The 23,743-nt window shown below is 43.6% G+C and overlaps 1 protein-coding gene across 1 annotated transcript in view; it reads left to right on the top strand.

Moving 5' to 3' along the window:
• The window catches only part of pcnx1 (pecanex 1), a 66,934-nt gene that overhangs the window by 33,890 nt on the left and 9,301 nt on the right, over positions 1-23,743 (top strand). The window contains 18 exon segments of the mRNA XM_048228360.1: positions 3,942-4,035; positions 12,248-12,305; positions 13,225-13,436; positions 14,399-14,552; positions 15,143-15,175; positions 16,564-16,735; positions 16,944-17,054; positions 18,035-18,126; positions 18,560-18,669; positions 18,887-18,992; positions 19,156-19,248; positions 19,497-19,647; positions 19,968-20,103; positions 20,878-21,055; positions 21,680-21,788; positions 21,994-22,123; positions 22,671-22,729; positions 22,988-23,203. Coding sequence (XP_048084317.1) covers positions 3,942-4,035; positions 12,248-12,305; positions 13,225-13,436; positions 14,399-14,552; positions 15,143-15,175; positions 16,564-16,735; positions 16,944-17,054; positions 18,035-18,126; positions 18,560-18,669; positions 18,887-18,992; positions 19,156-19,248; positions 19,497-19,647; positions 19,968-20,103; positions 20,878-21,055; positions 21,680-21,788; positions 21,994-22,123; positions 22,671-22,729; positions 22,988-23,203 — 2,214 coding nt within the window.

Here is a 23,743-nt window from a genome sequence, read left to right as displayed (position 1 = left end):
ATACAAGGAATTTGTGCTCTGCATTTTACCCATCGCAACACACCCACACACCCAGTGTAAACCCATTCAAACACACACACACACCCACCCTCAGAGCAGTGAGCACACTAGGAGCACCCATACACACCCGGAGCAGTGGGCAGCCCTTGATTCGGCGCCCGAGGAGCAGTTGGGGGTTAGGTGCCTTGCTCAAGAGCACCTCATCCGTGGATGTGGATGTGGGAGAGCGCTGTTCAGTTACTACCCCACCCACATTTTTCCTACCAGTCGGGGACCGAACTGGCCACCCTTCGGTCACAAGTCCGATTCCCTAACCAGTACGCCACGGATGCCCCGTTCTTCTTGTTCTCCTTGTTTAGACAGTGGAGCATAGGGCGTATGAATTACTTACGTATGAATAAAACAACCTGAGTGCGCTGAATGCGATGCTCATGATTTAACTTTATTTTGTTGATGTTGAAATACAAAGATTATGTGTGTAAGGGCCTCACAGTTAAAAAAAAAAAGAAAGATAGATTATATTAGATTAAAGGAAAGATTAACTAAAGGGGTCCAAGCAGTTTGGATGAAGGATCGGCTTATTTGTGTGGACCCCTAAATATACCAACATGCTAGATAAGTTGTGTATAAATATGCTGGTAGTAGTAATAACCTGAATACATTTGCAGGATGTGTATAGTAAGTTGACATCAATGAATGCGTTCCACAGTAGATCTTGGCTTGATGGGGAAAGCTTTTTCAGCAGTCAGCTGGTGGGAACATTCAGCATCTCTAGCTCGCTCTGGGGTCCTTCATGCCGGGACAAATGTAATTCATACTGTAAGTTTTCTTTTCTGTCTCTTGTTTGTCAAGGCATCAAAATATTTGTCTCGTGGTTATTTAGGATTATGTCCTTACTGTATTGTGACACTAAATTCATTCTTCATTCTTCAGTTCTTTCTTCTTCTTCTTGTGCTGAGTTCTTTCAAGCACATCCATCCGTAGATTTGCAAAATCCTGGCAGAATGTTTCCAGGTTGTTAGCTTGCCCTGACAAACAAATAGTTGTGACACTTGGGGTAGATCCTTTGTATCTGGTGGTCACCTGCACAGACAGGTTATGTGTTGGACTCCCTGCTGTAAGGACTTTTACCCATTCGTCCACGGCATCAGACGGATCAAATAGCAACAAATGAAGCTTCTTCACTCTCATTATTTTGAAGAGAATGTTTGGGTTATTGCGTAGTTTCCTTTCTCTTGTTGCTTTGGTTCTTTTTTTTTCGTCAGGGTTATACATATCCCTAACCACATTCTCATTGATGTCCGTTAAGTCAGTCATTTTTTAAGTTCGGAGAGGAACAAGTTACACAAAAACAAGGTTTTTTTTTTTTTTTTTTTTTTTACAGACTCCCCACATTCTCTGACGTGCTGTGTTGCTATTTGTTGATCTCTGAAAGTATGCACCAGTGAAGGCATCACAAGGCGTGTCCACCACATATTCATGCACAGACAACTTTAATTAAATTCTTTCTGGGTGAGTCATAGTCCAAGGGCCAGATGTTGAAACTCCTCCACTATTGGGTTTTTCCTAACTTCTGTTTTTGACCAGATTTGGCCATAACGAGTTGAAATCCACCCTGTGCCAACTGCAGTGCCCATGCTACCTTTATCCTATGGCAGACCATTATATGGACCATTTTCAGGTGTGGGCCATTTCAGATTTGAAGCTAGATATTTATAGTACAGTGCTACACTTATGAGCATGCCCCCAGAGTGTAGCTGTTGGCTGCAGCAACTCAAGCTAGGTTAAACTGATTGTGTTTGTTTTTATTCGTACCGACAGTACTCGGTGACCTCAAGAAACAGAACTATGTGAAAAATCGCCGGAATTCCCCTTTAACTTCAGCCACAGAAATGTCCTTGTTTCAATTCCTGTATGGGTCTTTATTCAACCTTGACAATTGTGAGGATTGGATTCCAGAGTCATAGACTACAGATGTAGAATTTACTCTCATAATGGTCACTTGAGTTCATTGCACAACATTGCACAACAGTTAAATCCTTACTATTGATAACTATTAATTCTGATTGGGGCGAGAGACATTCCATGAGCCTCACATAAAAGAATACTTCCTAATTCCAACACAGCTTGTCATGATGTGCCAATGTGGCTACATGACTTGGAGATTCACATTTGCTTTGTGTAAGGCAAGAATATCCTAGTTTTGTAACATTTCCTTCTCTCTCAGATGTTCACCATAGCTTTATCTGGACCAGCTGTCTGTTCATTAATACATGACTGGTGCCTATTGATGGTAGGGGTTTAACGGTACACAAAAATCACGATTCGGTACATACCTCGGTGTTGAAGTCACGGTTCGGTTAATTTTCGGTACAGTAAGCCTGAAAGTACTGCTAGCCTAACATTCACTAACAATATTGCTGATGCTCAACTCATAAGCTGGAATAGTATTTTGAAATGGTGTCATGCTTTTTTAGCCTGATGAGCCAGACCCACATTAAAATGTAGGGTCTGGGCACTCACCGTTCGCAGTGCTCAGTCCGAGGGGCGGGATAATCTTGTTGTCTTTCAAATTTCCTCTGCACGCAATAGGACAGCGGCAGCGCTATGAGTCCCATGCGTTTCCCACCAGCGGAGCTAGTTGGCTAGTTCAAACATTTGCCAACTTAATAAAAGCTTAACTCGTGTCACACTGTTCGCCAACAGCAACATTCATCTTATTTGTTTTCAAGTAGCAGGAAATTCAAACCAAACCGTTGCAACTCTGCCATCAATCATTATGTTAAGCCCACCTAACGACTCTATACACGATTTCATTGGCCTGATTGAGTTTCGATTTCTGGAGCTCACAAGCCAAAGGAGAGTTGCTAGACTAGCCCTGGCAGCAAATGTAATTTGCTGCCGCTAGGGGCGCGTCTAGATTTCTAGGCTAATGCTTTTTGGCATTAATTAACTAAACTGACATAAGGTATATTTGTATTGGAACTCGAATTTTAAATGTGGTCCACACACTGAAAAAGCGTACTCTTGATTACTGTTTAAGATTGGATTTCATACATTCGGGACACATCTGTATTGAACTTAACATCCTGTACCTAAACGGTCCGGTACGAAAACGTGTACCTTTACTCCTCTAATTGGTGATGTAGTTGTCCATATCATTCTGTGAAATGTTTTCTTTCTTCACGGGACGTTCTGGTTTGGACCACAGAACTATAAAGTGCATATCCGGGACTGCCAGTGGGAACAACAGGTGTCTATCGGTGCTTCATACCACCACGCACTATCAACATGAGTTTGTACATGTAGAGGATGTCAAAGTAGAAGAATTGCGTTGTGAGAAGCATTGTGTTGTGATGAGCGAGCTGAGCTGAGCGCTCTGAATGCGCTGCGTTTGGAGGGGAGTGCTTGGAGGGACTGACAGGTGAGCTGATGGGAGATGAGTCTGGCAGTTAGTCGGTGATGGGGCCATGAGTGATGACATCAACAGTGATCTGATGGAACAGTCATCTAATGGCCAGCTTATTTGCCTTACTTGGCTGATGTGTTATATAAAAGATATTTGTTTGCTTGCGTGCGTGTGTGTGGACAGCTGGGTGGACCATTATGCACTGAAATATTCATTATTTGGCTACTTCCCTTCAGAAGGCCACTTAAGATGACAGGCTGTCAATATTGCAGTGTGTGTGTGCGTGCATGCATGTATTTTGTTTTAACTATGCACCTGATGATGATAGGTTTTACGTTTTTAAAACTTGAAATGAAGCTGTTAATAGTCATTTTCAGTGACATTTCCTTTTTCCTAAGCCACATCACCTTGAGTGATAATTTTTCCACTCTTCAAGGCTGTATAGCACAATGGACTGTAATGGACTTGGAAGTAATAAAGATCTGTGACTTTGTCCATTTGTGAGATTGTGTAAATGTGTCTGTCTTTCCAGGAAAGCTCACCCCTCCTCTCTATGAGGTCGGGGGCTGTGACATGTCCCTGGTGAACTTTGAACCTGCCACCCGTAGAGCCTCCAACAACATTTGGTAAGTGACCCCGTCCAGACCACCTCAAGAGGCCCCTGTCCCCTGCCTAGCCTGATACCGCAGAGTGTGTCCTAAACTAGTTAACGAACGCAACGCAGTGTCTCATGCAGCTTACATAAACTACCCACAAATCCATTGTCCAAAATAAATAAATTTGATGTTCTGTCTGTGATCTTAATTCACCTGACCTTAACAAAGGCTGCAACAAACAAAGTTAATGTTTGGAAAGCTAGCAGAAGAGCAGATAAAGAGGAGGGAAGGTGAGAAAGTTAATGGTTAAATACAATAAAGGTGGGGCTAGTAATGAGATGCTAACATGTAGGAGTCAACATGGGGGCAAATGTGCCATTTTATGTACGAACACATTGGGTGATATGTTTATATGTTTTCTTTTAAACAATAATGTCAAATAATACTGTTTTTCTCATTTCCGTGTGCCATTCTATCTTATGCCATTGAGGGTTGAATAAATTAACATAACTATAATCATATGAACATAAATCTGTGCATTGGTAAAGAACATAAGTCCAGATATTGTGGTCAAAGTAGCAAATATTCAAAAACTTGTGCATGAAAAATCTGCATACAGTATATGGTTTCTGGGTATGCCTTTGTGAGGCTATATTACCATGGTTCCCTGTGATCATGTGATGCATTCAGAGCAGCCTAGAGAGGTGGGAGGGGGTTGTGATGATTTTTGACAATTGAGCAGGGATAGAAGGTGGCATGGGGTGAGTAAAGGAGAAAAAACTGACTGGTTTGAATATTATTGTCAGACACCAAACAGATCCACAAAAGCGTCCGCGTAAGAATGTTTATTTAAGGGTTGGGGTTACAGGGGTTTCAGGAGTTCCAAGAGTCTAGTGTGTGTGTTCCCCCAATAGCCGAGCCAGGAGTGATCAAGTCCTGGGGAAACACACAGCACAACAGATTGAAATGCAGCAGTACAGTCAAGGGCTAGGCTGTATTCGAGAAGAGAGACGGAAGGCAGGTCAAGATTACCGGGCTGGAGATCAAAGAAGTCTCAATCTGGGTTCATCAAAGAGTCAGAGTCTTTTCCAAGACAGGCAGGTAACTGGTGCGGGTTTGCAGACGATCTGACAAGTGTGGACTGAAAAGCAAGGCTTTATATACATGATGAGTGGTGAATGCAGTGCAGCTGGTAGGTAAACGAGGGTGAGGCAAGAGAGCAGGAACAGGTGGAGGTCATCAGACTTTAATCAAGCGTGTGTTACCAGGCAGAGAGAGAGCTCATGACAATTATTTACATGATCACATAAGTTAACAATAGTTTGTAGTAGCCTCGCTAGTTAAGCACTACCCTAGTTCAACTTAAAATGAGCACTGATGAAATGCTACAGGAGAGGAAGGATGGACTACTCAATCTGTTCATCTGTTTTAGAATTCAGATATTCTGCTATTTTACCCATTTAACTCATTTAGCAAGTCACCAGTGTTCTCTGTAATCAGTTTCCTTCAATTAACTGGGATAATCATCTCACCTTTGCACTACCTTTTTCTGTCAGATATTTAGTATACCATTTAACCATTTAGCATACCATTTCCCAGTTTGTAATAAGGGATTATTTGGCACAGCAATGAGTAATGGCCAACTACTGTAGCCTAACAATTTATGCCTGGATATCGGGGGACACATTTTGAGCATTTTTGAAAATTCACTACTCTGATGAGGAGAAGTAGAACATTCTTAGTAACAGATGGAGCAGGGACCAGTGTAAATATCCCTAAAGCCAATTTGGGAAAAGGCTCTTGAGATATACAGGTGCTGCATCTAAAAAAGGTAGAATATTGTGGAAAAGTGTGTTGGTTTAAGTTATAAACAAAACATGCTATAAACTTTGCAAATCCGGTTCTACTGCCTTCAGCCCTCTACGGTTTTAGTCTTGCGTAGGCCTATATAGGCTACTTTGCTCTTCTATAAATGAGCCTTACGTCTAATAGGCTGAAGTGTGATTTATGCTATAATATATGAAATTGTATCAATTAGTTTCCGCAAAAAAATCACCATAAGTCATCATTTAGGGGGTTATTTTTCAAAATTGTCTTCTGGAGGGGGCATGCTCCCAAAATGTTTTGGGGAGCAACATTTCTTCTCAGTACCTACCTCTGCAACTGGCTACTGGACTTCCTCTGTCAGAGGCCCCAAGTAAATGCGTGTTGGCAACAATACCTCAAGCAGCATCACACTGAGCACAGGGGCCCCAAGGCTGGAGTGCTCAGTCCGCTGCTCTTCACCCTGCTGACGATGACTGCACTGCAACCTACAGCAACAATCACATAGTGAAATTTGCTGACGACACAAACTCTGGTGGGTCTCATCACCAAGGGCTTAATTTGTGACTCAATACAGGTTGGAGGTCGACCATCTGACCAATCGCGGGTGCAGGGACAACAACCTGCTGAACGTCAGCAAGACCAAAGAGATTGTTGTTGACTTCCGGAGAGGTCACACCCAACACCTGCCACTGACCATCGACGGTGCTGTGGTGGAGAGAGCGAGCAGCACCAAATTCCTGGGGTGCACATCAGCGAAGACCTCTCCTGGACCACCAACACTGCATCACTGGCTAAGAGAGCTCAGCGCCGCCTGTACTTCCTCTGGGAAACTCAGGCGAGCAAGTGCTCCACCAGCCATCATGACCACATTCTACCGAGGCACCATTGAGAGCATCCTCTCCAACTGTATCGCTGTGTGGGCGGAAGCTGCACTGAATACAACAGGAAAGCCCTGCAGCATAGTGAACACAGCTGGAAGGATCATTGGTGCTTCACTCCCCTCCCTGAAGGACATTTACACCACCCACCTCACCCGCCAGGCGACCAAAATTGTGAGTGATGCAAGTCACCCCGCCACAATCTGTTTGATCTACTGCCCTCTGGGAAGAGGTACAGAAGCCTGCGCCCCCGCACTACCAGACTCACCAACAGCTTCATACACACCAAGCTGTAAGGATGCTGAACTCTCTCCCTCCTCTCCCCCCCACCCTCAGCTACATAACATCCTGGACATTGGACCCACAATGGCGCCTGCACTACTCCACTTGCACACTTGAACACTTGCACACTTGTACACTTTACAACTTGGTGTTGTTGTCCTGAAAACACAACACTTCTGCTGCTCTTACATAACTTGCACCACTATGCCACTTTCTTCATTACTCAGGTCAAACAGAACTACCCAAGCCTCTTATTGGCCTGACTTTGCACTAGTTTTTTATTGACTGTCTATGCACAATTTCAACAAAATTTTGCTGCTCTTATTTTTTCATTATTATATGTGCCCTCTTATTTACTTATTTACTTACTTTTTTGTTTACTTGAATGTTATGTTTGTCTGTGGACTTAAAATTGGTAAAATATGTCTTGTCTTCACCGTGGGATAGTGAGAAACGTAATTTCGATCTCTTTGTATGTCTGGAACATGTGAAGAAATTGACAATAAAGCTGACTTTGACTTTGACTTTGACTTTTCTAGCGACGCCCTTGCCTCAGTATTTGAAAAATCCTGACTACGGCCAAAATCATGTCTCAAGCTCAGTTTTGTGGTTTAATGTTTTAATTAAAGGCCCTACAAGTGGAAAGAACAATAAAACACCATGCGAATGTGCATATTGGGCCATTTGGCAAGAAGTTAAATTTAGCCAATTATACAGTATGACAGCTCAGTCACCTTCATGTCACCCAACTTCACATCTCTGCATTGCAAGCCTACTGGCCGGTAGCTCGCGATAACCGACCTGTCTGCATGCCATTGTAGGCAAGAAAGAGGCATAATCAGTCTTGAATGTGATAAAAGAGCGAGCCTTAACAGTAGTTTGAGTTCACATTTTCAGCAAATAATAGTTATTTCTCAAGTGATTTATTATGACCGCCCGGCGGCCGCGGTCATATAGGTTTAATCAGATTTTTTTTTTTTTTTTTTTTCCATGCCCAAATTTCCGTCAATGATTCCCGGGACACTGAAAGACCGGGTACCGCAAACTTGGTGGGCATGTAACCCCACATGGATAGCATGGAACCATCGTTTTTCGTTTTGATCTGTAGCCCCCCCCCGCTGGACTGGACCCCCGAAAGGAGGGTAGGGCAGACACAGTTTTCTGTGAATATCTCGAAAACCGTAGGGTTTAGGAGGACCATTTTTTTTTTGTATGTTGATCTCAAGGGGCCATGTCAACCTATTCCATAACCACTCATTTCGTGTATAGCCACCTAGTTAAACACAAAAAAGTAAAATGAGGTGTTGTAATTGAAGGTATCTGTGACCTAACATAGTCAAAACTGCACGAAATTGTAAGTGTAGGATCATTATGACACCCTCTGTATGCACGCCAAGTTTTGTGGAATTCCGTTCATGGGGGCCACACAATAAATTAATTTATGTTACTATACACCAACTGGCCTGTAGGTGGCCGGAGACAGTTTTCTGTGAATATCTCGAGTTTTCTGACAGTTTTCTGTGAATACCTTTTTATGTATGTTGGTCTTAAGGGGCATGTCAACCCATCCCATTACCACTTATTTCATGTATAAGCCACCTAGTTAAAAAAATAAAAAGCAAAAAATTAGGTGTTTTCATCACAATATCTCTGGCTGACAAGGTCAAAACTGCACGAAATTAAAAGTGTAGGATCATTATGACACCCTCGAATGCATGCCAAGTTTTGTGTACTTTTCGTTCATGGGGGGCCTTACAATAAAATAATTTATGTGTACATTTAGTGACGTACACCAACAAAGATTCCCGGGACACTGAAAGACCGGGGTACACAAAACTTGGTGGGCATGTACCCCACATGGATAGCATGGAACCGTCATTCTTCGTTTTGATCTGTAGCCCCCCCGCTGGACTGTACCCCGAAGGAAGGTAGGGCAGACACAGTTCTCTGTGAATATCTTGAGAACTGTAGGGCCTAGGATGACCAATTTTTTCCATATGTTTGCCTCCAGGGGGGTCATGTTAACCCATTCCATGTGCACACATGTGCATAAACAGATACACACGCTTTACACACATACATTTACAGTAATCATAATGTTATGACACATACTCACACAGTAGACATATGTAATGCGCATGCATGCACATGCACAAACACACATACGCAGGCAAACACACAAGCACATTACACACACACACACACACACACCCACACACATAAACATAAATTTGTACACGCACACATGCACACAATTCAAGAATTTTTCCGTCATCTACTCCCTGAATTTTTGGTCATTGATACCTGGGACACCCAACCACCGGGTACATGAAATTTGGTGGGTATGTAGCCCCACTAGACTTTTCTGGGAAAAATTTAATTTCGACCACCACCAACACCACCACCCCGTGCTTGGCCCCTGAACCGCAAAAAAAAAAACAGTTTTTCCTAAATAACTACCTGAACCGTGGCACTGAGGATGAAGAATCTTTTTATGGTATGTTGGTCTCAAGGGCCCACATCAACCTGGCTCATAATCACTCATTTGTGATTTGCACCCCCACCCCGTAAAAAAATGAAAATGCAATATTATTCTGCTTTAATCGCCCATATCTTCAGTTAAGATGTTCAGAACTGCACCAAATTTTATGTGTATGATTGACCTGGCATTCTCGGGGGTATGCCAAGTTTAAGTAGAATTTCATCCATGGGGGGTCTAAAAAAATTAGGTTATGTGTACATTTAGTGACTGTACACTCATTGGCCTGTAAATGGCGGTGCACACATATACACATGCACACACACAGGCACCCACATACTATCGGTATTAGAATGGCCGATACATAATTACAAATTCAGTAGGATTAAAAAGAAAGCCAAAATAAATATTCATCATCATCATCATGGCTGCATTTTCAGTATTGGCGAAAGTAGTCGTTTGTCCACTAGATGGCTTATCGTTGCAGTGAGACGTAATTTTGTTGGAAGTTAAAAGTGGGTTGGAAAAACAATGGGCGCTTCATACAAGGACTGTAATTTACCGCAGCGAACATCTAATAAGGATAGGGCGATGTTCACATGAAGTGTAATTCCCATTTCTTCTTGAAGCCTAAATAAATCTGAGGATGTTTATCGGACATGCTTGGTTTTACTGCAGGTACATTAATCTTGTAATATCAATAAGGACCTAGGTAATGTTACCGTTAGCGTTGGTTGAGTGATGGAGGCATTTGATTTATTGCATTTGTAGAAAACTATAAATGCGGTTATACCAAGCAAATGTATAGCAGCACTGTTTGTATCTTTCGACTGTCATTTATTGCACGTGCTACAAAATCATTCTGTGCAATGGAAGATTTACCAACGTTACACCGGTCTGATACAGTTTTGCCTATACATGCGTGAGACTGAGGGCGCCTGTTTATTTTGTTTTAAGTGTGTGCAGGGTGTGAGAGGGGAATCGATGTGCTTTGATTACAGCTTGGTAGTTGTAGTCTGTGAAATTAAAAAGCACGTGTGTGTGAAGTATCCAAACAATGACACCTTCATTTCATTATGGCTGCTTTAGCAAAACACCTTAAGCTACTGTGTAGTGGGTCCCATTTAGAAGTGGCTACTTCATTCGCGCTTTCCTTGACTCATGGAGCTGCGTGAATGTTATTACAACTTTTCGCCACGATATGACAGTTTAAGTCCGCTTGATACTGTAAGGCGAAGCCATTGGTTTCAAAGGAGATTTTATTTGTGTGCGCCAGCATAGCCTATTGACAATTTATGTTGTAAATAGGCCTACCTTATAATCCTACCTGTAGCTTAGGGAAGCTAACAGCTTTCTATTAGGATCTAGTTTGTTAGTTACCGTTTTGTCATAACTCCCTGATGCATTTTTTATTTTAGCCAGAGCGTGTATATCTCAATCGGAAAATTAAACAATATCGGGTGCCTATGGACTAGGCTGGGTGAACCCAGCCTGATCTGCCCGCTATTTATTTTTTTGATTTCTTAAAAGATTGAGCTTGGTCTGATGAAAGCCAGACTAGCCATGGACCTCAGTTAAACAATGCAAGGGAACATGAATCAGCCTATATTTGCACTAACAATAACGGACAAAAGCTCTTCAACTTTGGCCCGTTAAAATGTGTATGAACAGTCTAGCGACGCATTTCATCAAGGCCCATTTGGACATGTCAGTTATTTGCACCACTGGTTAGATGTAAAACAGCATTTCGTTTCAGACTAGGCTACTGTTACTTAATTTGTGCATTAACAATAAAGTATTACATGAACTAAAGATGACTAAAATCTTATGTAGAAGAAGAAACATTCACAAAAAATCCATCCATCCAAAAAATGACCTTTGTTTTGATAGCTGTTGAAAATGGCATGGAACTGACAGAGATGTTTTTGTTTAAAAATACATAAAAAATAAATAAATAAATAAATAAATAACATTATGCTGATACCTTTTGCTTTTCCCAAATACAATGTAGCCTACAGGTGTAAGTGACCTTTCATCAATCCAGTTGCAATGGATGAACTGTGATGAACTGCCCTACTTGTGATTGTTTAGAGATTTTAAAGGTTTTATAACAATGCTACATCTTCTTTGGCTATTCTACAATCTATTCACCTTTTCAGCACCAGTAGGCTACTTTCTGTGCAGCCGCACACACACACACTCAGGCATGCCAAACAAGCATACACAAAAGTTTCAAGAGTGGGGATGGAGTAAAATATGGAGACAATTGAAGTGTGATTTATTTTCGCGGAACGGATGTACAGGACTGAGCGGCGGTCATATTTTGTACCGCTATGCGGTACATCTAGTTATTAGTTTATTTTATTTATTTAAAAAGAAATTGACTATTATTATTGACTCAGCCAGGTTAGATAGCAAGCAAAGTCTTCTTCCAGACAGGTGACACATTTTTAAACACAAAACGTATAGTATGTGTTTTCCTATAATTTCTTATCCTATTACGAAACACAATTTTGGTTGTTAATACCATCTCTTAATGTGATAAAAAAAAAAGTGTTCATATAATATGTAATTTGCCACTGCTGCATTGACCTTGAAAGTGCTTGAAAAGTGCTTGAATTTGATCTCGGAATAGGTGTACAAACCCTGAAGAAACACATTCCAAATGCAGTTGCACCTAAAGCAGAGCGTTTTTGTGTTGGATGAATGTTTGTTTGGTGGTGACCTAGATTAGGTTGAATTGGAAGAGAAGTTAATCAAACACTCTTGTCCACAGGGAAACAGATTCTCACCTCTCTAGTTCTACCTCAGTGCGCTTCTACCCCCATGACCTGGTAAGTGTGTGTGTGTGTGTGTGTGTGTGTGTGTGTGTGTGTGAGAGAGTGTGTTCTGTTCTGTTCTATGGAGAGTAGAGTTGTAGACTTCCCCAGTGATGAGTCATGGCATTGTTTTCATATTCATCACTCTGTCTGAAATGGCATATTTTCAACAGGACACTTTAATGCAGAGCACTGTGTGCACTAAGTACACTTTAATGCAGAGCATTGTGTGCACTAAGTACACTTTAATGCAGAGCACTGTGTGCACTAAGTACACTTTAATGCAGAGCACTGTGTGCACTAAGTACACTTTAATGCAGAGCACTGTGGGCACTAAGTGTGTGAATTCCAACAGTACACTTTAATGCAGAGCACTGTGGGCACTAAGTGTGTGAGTTCCAACAGTACACTTTAATGCAGAGCACTGTGGGCACTAAGTGTGTGAGTTCCAACAGAATAGTGTAGTCTCATATCCAACACCAACTCCGTGCACTTAATGGAAATGATGATCGCACCATTTAAATATAACTTTATTGGTGTCCTCTATTACTGTATCAAAACATGAACAGTTTATGTTATAGCTTGCTTGTACCTCTGTAAAGTGTGTTTTCCATTGCTGCTGCTTCAGCTTTCTCAATCACGTGTTTGAAAATGCCACCCCCCCTTCCGCTATGTAGCCAAGACGGTGTCCGTTGAAGGCGAAAAGTGTCCAGCGTTCCACACTCAGCTTTTTGACCGTTATGACCGTTTGATCTGGTATTTTAAGTACAGCAGTATGCCATTTGAGACACCGTGAATGTGTATGTAAGACATATTTCCTTCATCAGTCCATGTGTGGGTGTGTGTATATGTTACCGTGTGCCGTGTTCTGACATGCTGTGTGTGTGCATGTGCGTGCGTGTGTGTGCGTGCGTGTGTGTGTGTGTGTGTTCAGATCCGTCTGAACCGGCTGCTAACGATGGACCCAGAGCTGCTGGAGCAGCAGGATGTTGACCTGAGTCCTGAGCTGCAGGAGGCCCCTCTGGGCACGCTCGACCCGGCTACGGCAGCCCATAAGGCCAAACAGTACTACCGCTTCTGGCTGCTGCCACACCTGTGGGTCGGCCTGCATTTCGACCGCCTCACACTGCTCGCGCTGTTTGACAGGTACACCACATACACACCACATACACACATTAGGTACAGCACACACACCACATACACACATTAGGTACACACCACATACACACATTAGGTACACATGCACACACCACATACACACATTAGGTACAGCACACACACCACATACACACATTAGGTACACACCACATACCCACATTAGGTACACATGCACACACCACATACACACCACATACACACATGGCACGGCACACACCCCACATTTTATTTAACTTTAAAAGGAAAACTGTGGCAATTTCTTACATAGATCCCTGTTTCTTGAGGTCACAGTAATGTCAGTACAAAAAAATCAATTGTAAACAATCATTGCTACCTAGCTCAAGTTTCTGCAGCGAACAGCTAGAGTAGCCAGGCAGCTACAGTGCTACACATGGTCGCATGATGCCCCCAGAGTGTAGCACTGTAGCTACCTGGCTACTCTAGCTGTTGGCTGCAGCAACTCAAGCTAGGTAGTTTTGTTTCGTACCCACAGTACTCATGACCTCGAGAATGAGAGATCTATGTGAAAAATGCTGGAGTTCTCCTTTAGGGTGAACTATATAAATGAACCATAGATACAGTACTTTAAGGTGATATAAATGAACCAGTAGTTTGTTCTACTGTAGTGCTTACACTGTTTGTTCATTCCTTTTCTTTCTTCTTTTTTTCTTTTTTCTTTTATATTTGTTTATATTTGTTTAAAATTGTTTTGATACTTTTGTTGTGGCTCTTGTTGTTATGTTACTTTTTTAGTTGGAGGCCTCATATAAGCCAGTCTGGGTTTACTACCTCTTCCTGCACTGATTTCTTTTCTTTGTGACTTCTTTGACTCTGACTTTTTACAAGTGCTAAATAAAAAAAATAAACCATAGATACAGTACTTTAAGGGAGCCAATTTGCATGCTTTTATTGTGCATTGGAGCATTCTGATTGTTTGCTTTTTGTATCAGGAACCGAGAGGTCCTGGAGAACATTCTAGCGGTGGTGCTGGCGGTTCTTGTGGCCTTTCTGGGTTCTCTGCTTCTGGTCCAGGGGTTCTTCACAGACATTTGGGTTTTTCAGTTCTGCCTCGTCATTGCTAGCTGCCAGTACTCTCTGCTGAAGGTATATGTGCACACACACACACTCCCACACTCTCCCACACAAACACGCACACACAAACACATACACACTCTCCCACTCTCACAAGCACACACACAAAGACGCATAGAAATACTCTTGCACACAACTGTCCAATATGCTGTTGGTTTTATGCAGTAGTAACAGATGTGCAGACACTTTTGTAATGGGCACACACACACTGAACACACTCTCCCCTGCATCTGCTATCTTGGGCTTCCCACTGTGAAATTCAACACATGAGTAAAGAAAACACACACACACAAACACACACACACAATTAGTCCTACTTATGCGGACTCTGCTCTTTCTCTCGTCCTGTCACACTGCCTGTTCTCCGTAGTCTGTGTGTGTGTGGGGCTTTTCATTTTGCCAGCTAAGGTTTCTTTTGTAACAGAGTGAGTTCTTCCAGATTGCTAACAATCTGTGGATATGTCAGTCTGTATGTTTTCTATATTTGATGTTGTAATGTTATGTGTTTTAAATGGTGCAGTAATGGATGGGTTGAATATTATCTCTTGCACACACATACACGGGTCCATAACAGTCTTCTTTCTGCATTCTCTCTGTCTCAGAGTGTTCAGCCAGATTCTTCCTCACCTCGCCATGTAAGTACCACACCCAGACCTCCTCTGGTATCTCTCCTCTCTTTCTCTCACTCTCTCAGTACCCTCCCCCCTCCCCCTTTCACTCTGTTTTGCCGCCTTATGAGTCCTGCTGCAGTAATCAGCAGACGACTGGGTTGAACTGATGGTGAACTCTTTGAGATGGGAAGAGAGAGAGTCTGTTCTCAATACCAAACAGGGAATGGTTTTGTGATTTAAAGTTTCTCCTGCAGACTCCTGCAAATGAGGGGGCCAATCTGTGATCTACTGCCTTCATTTGAGTGTGAAAACACACCCACACTCAGACACACACACACACACACACACATACACACGCGCGCGCGCACTTGGGACTGTAAGCTGAAATGATGTCTTTTATTAATGCGGTTCCTGCCCTCCCTCAGGCTTCCACCTAAAATAGCAAGAAGGCTTTCTCTCTCTTTCTTTATCTCTTTCTTTCTCTCTCTCTCTCTCTCACTTTCTTTCTTCATCTCTCTCTCCTTCTCTCTCTCTTTCTCTCTTTCCCTCTCTCACTTTCTCCCCATCTATTTCCTTCTCTCTCTCTCTCTCTCTCTCTCTCCCTCTCTCCCTCTCCCCTCTTTCTTTCTCTCACTTTTTGCCTTCCCTTCTGTTTCTCTCTTTCTTTCCTCCTCCTCCTCCTCCCCTCTTCTCCCCTTATCCTCCTTCTTATCTGCTCATGTTCCTGCTCTGCTCCCCTGTCTTCTTTTTTATTCCTCTCTTCATTCACTCTTTCCTGGCCCTGTGAACACGTATCAAGGTATTTTTTTTTTTTTTTTAAACCGATACATTTTTTAATTTTACATTTAGTTGTTGTTCCTGTTGTCATGGTTACCATTGTTGATCTTCCTCTTTTCATGTCACGTCCACATGGATCCGCAAAAATAAGAATTTAAAAAAGCGTAAAAACACTGTCTACGTGTGGACAAAAGGCCCAAACCCCTAAAAAATATTACATTAGATTAAATTAAATTAGATTAGCTTCAACTCTATTGTCATTGTGCAGAGTACAAGTACAGAGACAACGTAATGCACTTAGTGCCTAACCAGAACTGCAAAAAAGCGGAAAAGTGCAATGTGAACAGTAAATAAACAAGTAGATTACCACTAATTTGCCAAATCTGGAGAGAGGCTTTGCGATGCCTCTGCACCGCCATCTTGGATCATATAATACATAGTACATATAAAGGGCCTCAATTTTCAATTGAAATGAGCTTAATTGGCAGGCCTCTTTCAAAGCAGTTTTGCAACAATGCAAATGAAACAAATTAATTAGATACAAAAATGATACAAATACTTATATATGAATAACAAAAATGTATTTTCTCCCTCTCCCTCTCTCCCTCTCTGTCTGTCTGTCTGTGTGTCTGCAGGGCCATAACCGCATCATAGCGTACAGCCGGCCCGTGTACTTCTGCATGTGCTGCGCCCTCATCTGGCTGCTGCACTACGGGAGCGAGTGGTGGGGTCCCTCACGCTTTACCCTCTACGGCGTGGTCATCACCAGCTCCCTGCTGCTCGCCTCTGCACGAGACCTCGTCATAGGTACACACACACACACACACACACACGTGGTAATCATGTGCTTCCTGATGCTTGCTCACTTTCATACACACATGTGCACACACTCACATACATATACACTCTGTAACACACACACACACACACACACACACACATACGTGTGTGGTATGTGTTTATATGTGGCGATTAAACACTCTCCTCCTGTTGCCCCTTTGTCTCCCTCCTCCAGTCTTCACGTTGTGTTTTCCCGTCATCTTCTTTGTGGGGCTGCTACCACAGGTCAACACTTTTGTCATGTACCTGTTTGAGCAGCTGGACATCCACATCTTCGGTGGAAATGGTAAGACACACACACAAAAACACACACACATTTTAACCATTTATTTATGTCCACATGAAGAAAATGGTACAGGGACACAAATATTAAGAATGCAGTACAATACATATGCAAACCTATGGACCAGTAGCATGCACCAGGTCTTCACAATATCACTTAACTTAAGTGATATATAACTTAAGCACAATACTCTGTTCTTAAGGGTATAAGTAGCAACGTCTCCGCCATATGTGGCGGCTGCCAATAATAGATGGCACAGTACTTTGCCCTCCCTTTGGCCATCCCAAGTAGTTGCAGCCCTCTTACTACCAACCTGTGTACGTGTCCTAGGCTACCAAATATAAATACGAGTAGTCTGCACCTATAGCCTAGCTCTGAGATGGTGTTTAGGAGTGGTTGGTATTTAACTACCTTGGTGCAGAAAGCCTCCTCCATCCTTGAATCAAAGGTGCAGCCTACCTCCAAAATGTACACCTCACTGAACTCATTGATAATAACAACATCTGGCGTATTGGCAACCAGGTGTGAGAAAGTATTAGAGTTACTATTGCAGTGCTGAAACATGGATAGTTTTACCTGGGAATGTTTGTACATTCTTACTGAGGGTGGAACATGTTTGATATGTCTTTCACTATGAGGTCTACTATTCTGTCATGACGTGCTATGTACATTCCTTTGTAGGCATGGCAGCCATTAACGATGTGTGACAGTGTTTCAGTGATATGTTCTGAGGTGTGATGCAAGCAATGAGGGACCTGAGTTGTGGGAAACCAGATAGAGAGGTTGAGTCTAGTAGGGAGGACTTGTAAAGGGCTTTACATATGACCATATATGATGCATGTCTCTGGTACATCCATGATCATTATACAACTTTATATTTATATATGCATTAATGCTTATGTATAGCCCTATCCTTACCTAAACTTTATTTTCTTTGTCTCTCTCTCTCTCTCTCTGTTCTGTCTCGTCTTCGTCTCTCCCAGCATGCACCAGTCTGCTGTCTTCTCTCTACAGTGTTCTGCGAAGCCTCCTCACTGTAGCGATGCTCTATGGCCTCTGCTATGGTGCTCTGAAGGTGACCCACTCACAAAAACAAAGCAGATTAATTTCTGCCACTTTCACACTGAATTCATTTACATGGCATTAGAGCAAGTATAGAGGGCAGTTATATGGCATTAGAGCAGGTGTAGAGGGCATTTAACATGGCATTAGAGCAAGTAAAGGGGCAGTTATATGGCATTAGAGCAAGTATAGAGGGCATTTACATGGCATTAGAGCAAGTATAGAGGGCATTTTTAGGGCAAGATGAGTTTTTTTGTTGTTGCTGCTTATTTGAGCCATGCTCTTCCTAACATAAATGTCATAGTGTCTGTACTGCAAAACGTATAACACTTTTTTTGTGTATTTGTTTGAGGTTATGCTTTTTCTAATGTGTGTGTGTGTGCGCGCGTGCTTGTGCGCGTGCTTGTGTGCGTACGTGTGTGTGTGTTTGTGTGTGTGTTTTGCAGGAGTCGTGGGATGCGGAGCACATCCCTGTGCTGTTTTCTGTGTTCTGTGGCCTGATGGTGGCCGTGTCCTACCACCTGAGTCGCCAGAGCAGCGACCCCTGCGTCCTCATGTGAGTGTGTGTGTGTGTGTGTGTGTGTGTGTGTGTGTGTGTTGAGGGGTGTGTGTATGGGAACCAGATTAGCATAAATGTGTATCCACATCCAAACAAAAGCATAGGTTGTAAGTAACTACTATAATATTTATTTTTTGTACATGGAAACATTTACACTATCAATTAACTTAACTAATTGCCCCCCCTCCCCCCCCCCTTCTCCCCCCTGGTCTAGATCTCTGGTCCAGTCTAAGGTCTTCCCCAACCTAAAGGAGAAGAACCCAGAGGACCCTCTGTCCGAGGTGCACGACCCACTGCCTGAGAAACTACGCAACTCAGTGGTACACTGCTCTCCCTCTTTCACACACACACACACACACACACACACACACACACACACACACACACACACACACACACATGTATGTCCATGCGTTTTTAAAGACGTACTCAGAAAACTGAAGTGGCCAGAGGTCATGTGTATGTGTCTTTGTTGTCGATCAGAATGAGCGTCTACAGTCGGATCTGATTGTGTGCATCCTCATCGCTGTGCTCTACTTTGCCATCCACGTCAGCACGGTGTTCATCGCCCTGCAGGTGAGCGCCGCCAGTCAGGGCTGCTTATTCACACACACTCCTACACACGGAGGAATGCAATTTACACCTGCACCATACTGATCAATGGCCTTCACACATTTAAACTCACATTCTCACTCTACAATCTCCCTTTTCCCTCCCTCATGTTTATACTCTCTCTCTTTCTCTATCTCTCTCTCTCTCTCTCACTTTCTCTCTATCTCTCCTTCTCTCTCTCTATCCATCCCTCTCTCCCTCCCTCTCTGCAGCCCTTTCTGAGTTATGTGTTGTATGGGCTACTGGGGGCGGTGGGGGTGTTGACCCACTACCTGCTGCCGCAGCTCCGCAAGCAGCTGCCCTGGTACTGCTTCTCCCACCCACTGCTCAAGACCCGCGAGTACTACCAGTTTGAAGTCAGAGGTATGCCGTGTGTGTGTGTGTGTGGGTGTGTGTGTTACTACTTTCACCCACTGCTCAAGACTCACAAGCACTACCAGTTTCTAGTCAGAGGTATGCTGTGTGTGTGTGTTTCTGGGTGTGTCTGTGTGTGTTTCTGGGTGTGTCTGTGTGTGTTTCTGTGTGTGGGTGTGTCTGTGTGAGTGTCTGTGTGTGTGTGTGTGTGTGTGTGTGTGTGTGTCTGTCTGCCTTTGTGTACACAGGAGAAAAAGCTGTACAAAGTATTGTGTGTGTGAATTCAAAAGAATTCCAATCAATCCTGTAAAAATCTGTGTGTGTGTTAGGTGCAGCCCATGTGATGTGGTTCGAGCGTCTGCACGTGTGGCTGCTGTTTGTAGAGAAGAACGTGCTTTACCCCCTTGTCATCCTCAACGAGCTCAGTGGCAGTGCCAAGCAGCTGGCCAAGAAACTCAACACCGAGTCAGTACACCTCTCTCTCTCTCTCTCTCTCTCTCTCTCTCTCTCTCTCTCTGTGTGTGTGAGAGAGACAGAGTGGTCTCATAGTGTCCTGTGTTGCTGTTGGCCCCTTAAGGTGTCTTGTTTTTGCTTCTTTGTTTTGTGTTTATATGTGCTTTTGTAAAATATATTTTATTGCTGACTTGCCATCTGGGAACAACTGGCCAAGTCAACTGATGGTTCTCATAACATCTTGCCAAAGGACTACAGTTGAAAATTAGCTGGCTGGTTAATTGGCACATTTTACAGAAATGTTAATTATTGTGTGTTGCCCTTGAAAGAAATGAATGAATGAATGAATTAATGAATGGTAACTGTTTTATTGGAAAAGCAAAGGTGTGAATAAGAGATGCCATGTGCAACATGGCCAATGTTGTTTTTGCAGGAGGTGTGTGTGTGTGTGTGTGTGTGTGTGTGTGTGTGTGTGTGTGTGTGTGTGTGTGTGTGTGTGTGTGTGTGACTGGCACACAATGACACACACCACTCTCTTTGTCTCTCTATCTTTGTTTCTTCTCTCTATTGAGGTTATTGAGATGACAAGAGTTATCAACAATAATAAAACAATAATAAAAGTAGTTATCAGTCAATAAATAATAATAAAACAAAAAATCAAATAAATGGATGTTCTACATCATAAATACTCTAAGTAAACACTGAATGCTCCCCTATCTCTCAGGCTGGCTGCTCTGGTGTGGTGCTACTGTGGCAGGCCTACATGACCTTCTCTCTTTCCTTCAGGCTGGCTGCTCTGGTCATCACAGTGGCGGGCCTGAAGCTTCTGCGCTCGTCCTTCAGCAGCCCCACGCACCAGTACGTCACCGTGCTCTTCACCGTCCTCTTCTTCACCTTTGACTACCAGCACCTGTCCGAGACCCTGTTGCTTGACCTCTTCCTCATGTCCATCATCTTCAGCAAGGTGCACAACACGCACACTCACACACACACACACTCAGTGCTTGTATCGACTAGCTTTAGCTTGTCAGAGTCCACTCCCCCTGGTTCCATTCTGGTTCCAGAATGCCATTTGTCATTGTAGAACTGCTCTGGAAAAGAAAGGTTCTAGAATGATGACCTTGTTCTCTTTCTAATGTCTCATGGTGTACGTCAATGGTGTGGCAGCGCTAGTGTAGCGTAGCGTAGCGGCGCCAGCCCAGACCCTTGGTCCAGCTCCAGCGGGCAGAATGGGCAGCCAGATTGACCAACGGCCAAGCAGCAATTTGATTATTTGGGCCTGGGTAGTGACCTCCAAATGTGATTATCCCTCTTAAATACAGGAGAGCAGGGCGGGCTGTGGCCATAATGCTGCATGTGAGGCAACAAGATTACTGATGCTAGCGCTTCAGCCTGCCTGTGGATGATGCTGGAGTGATGTGTCTGGCGTACTGATGGGTGGAGGGGGTGGCCTCAGATTTGTTTGTGCTGTTCACATGTGGGTGGTTGATCATTAAACCTTGTTGTCCGTTTTTTTTCTCTCCATCTCCCTGTCTTTCTTTCTTTCTTTCTTTCTTTCTTTCTTTCTTTCTTTCTCTCTTTTTCCCAGCTGTGGGAGTTGTTTTATAAGCTGAGGTTTGTGTACACCTACATCGCTCCGTGGCAGATCACATGGGGTTCAGCCTTCCACGCCTTCGCTCAGCCTTTCGCTGTTCCACGTATCCTTGAAATCTCTGTAACACACACACACACACACGCACACACACGGATTTCACTCATTACCAACTTTTTTACATTTCTTTTGCACAAAAGGTGGTGTGTGTGCGCGTCTACGTGTGAGTGTGTGTGTGTGCGCGCGCTTGCTTGTGGTCTGTGTATCACCTGTGTGGTGTCTCAGTGCCCTCCTTAACCAGCTGTGCCCAGACTCTGCCATGCTGTTTGTGCAGGCCATTGTGTCGGCCATCTTCTCCACTCCCCTCAACCCCTTCCTGGGCAGCGCCATCTTCATCACCTCTTATGTCCGACCTGTCAAGTTCTGGGAGAGGGATTACAAGTAGGTCCATTTGATTCCTCTTCCCTTTCTCTCTCTCTCTCTCTCTCTCTCATTCTCTCACTCTGTCTCTCTCTCTCTGTCTTTCTTTTGTTTCTGTTGTTCCAGTTGTTCATGTTGATGAAATCCTGACAGCTCTCTTCTGTGTTAAGGTGGTGGAGATGTCAAACACACACAGGGGTTCACACTGTTAAATGTACATGCTGAAGTTGGAAATGCATAGTTTCTGAATGTATATATCCTTATGATCCTTATAATCCTTTGTTATATGCCTTTGCATTGCATTGACATCCATCCATCTTCTTCAAATAATAATGTGAATGTAAAGCACTTGAAGGATGTGCAAAAGAAATATACATGTGATATATCTGTCAAGATGACTAAATTTAACACTAGAGGCCACATCACAAACCCATGTACTGCACAGAAGCTGATGCACAATGGTGTTGCTGTAGATTGTTCTCTTCAAGAGTGAGTGTGTGTGTGTGTGTGTGTGTGTGTGTGTGTGTGTGTGTAAGCTGTTGTTGATGTGTGTTGTAATTTATTTCAGCACGAAGAGAGTTGACCACTCTAACACACGCTTGGCCTCCCAGCTGGATAGGAACCCAGGTGAGCGCTCTTCTTCTTCCATGACCTCCTCTCTTGACCTCCTCTCTTGACCTCCTCCTCATGACCTCCTCTCTTGACCTCCTCCTCATGACCTCCTCTCTTGACCTCCTCCTCATGACCTCCTCCTCATGACCTCCTCTCTTGACCTCCTCCTCATAACCTCCTCTCTTGACCTCCTCCTCTTGACCTCCTCCTCTTGACCTCCTCTCTTGACCTCCTCTCTTGACCTCCTCTCTTGCTCGCTCCTGTGTTTCCCAGGCTCGGACGACAACAACCTGAACTCCATCTTCTACGAGCACCTGACGCGCTCGCTGCAGCACTCACTGTGCGGAGACCTGCTGCTGGGCCGCTGGGGCAGCTACACCACGGGCGACTGCTTCATCCTGGCCTCCGACTACCTCAACGCCCTGGTGCACCTGGTGGAGATCGGCAACGGCCTCGTCACCTTCCAGCTCCGCGGCCTGGAGTTCAGAGGTCAGAGGATAGGGGGTGGGAAATGGGCGCCGGAGCAGGAACGCTCAACTCCACAAATGAATCCCTCTTTGAGTTCCATTTAGAAAACCGCACTCTCAAGCGTTTGCTCTTATTAAGTCTTTATCACATCTCGCTTGGCCGTGGGCCCAAACACGTACATTTACTGAGACACAGTCCACTGAACGACTTGTTAAGCGCAAACGCTTGAGAGTGCGGAGTGGGAAATGAGTCCAATTCTGTGCTGGTGTGTGGGAGGGGTGTGTGGGTGTGGACATGCAGATCTTTGTTTCTTTCTGTACACACACACACACACACACACACACACATGTGTGCTTATGCATGAGACTCACTGTGTCTATATACAACCACACACACACACACACACACACACACACATGCTTATGTATGAGACTTATCGACTATATTTGATAATAGGTTAACGTGATGATACATGGGGCAACCTTTTGAGCAATGTTGCTGGGCAACCATATAACTATATTTCATTTATTCTGATTGGATGATCATGACTATTTGCCTACT

The sequence above is a fragment of the Alosa alosa genome, chromosome 19, assembly GCF_017589495.1.
Source record: "Alosa alosa isolate M-15738 ecotype Scorff River chromosome 19, AALO_Geno_1.1, whole genome shotgun sequence".
Lineage (NCBI taxonomy): Eukaryota > Metazoa > Chordata > Actinopteri > Clupeiformes > Clupeidae > Alosa > Alosa alosa.
Note: the sequence above shows the minus strand (reverse complement) of the source record. Positions and strands in the feature narration are given on the sequence as shown.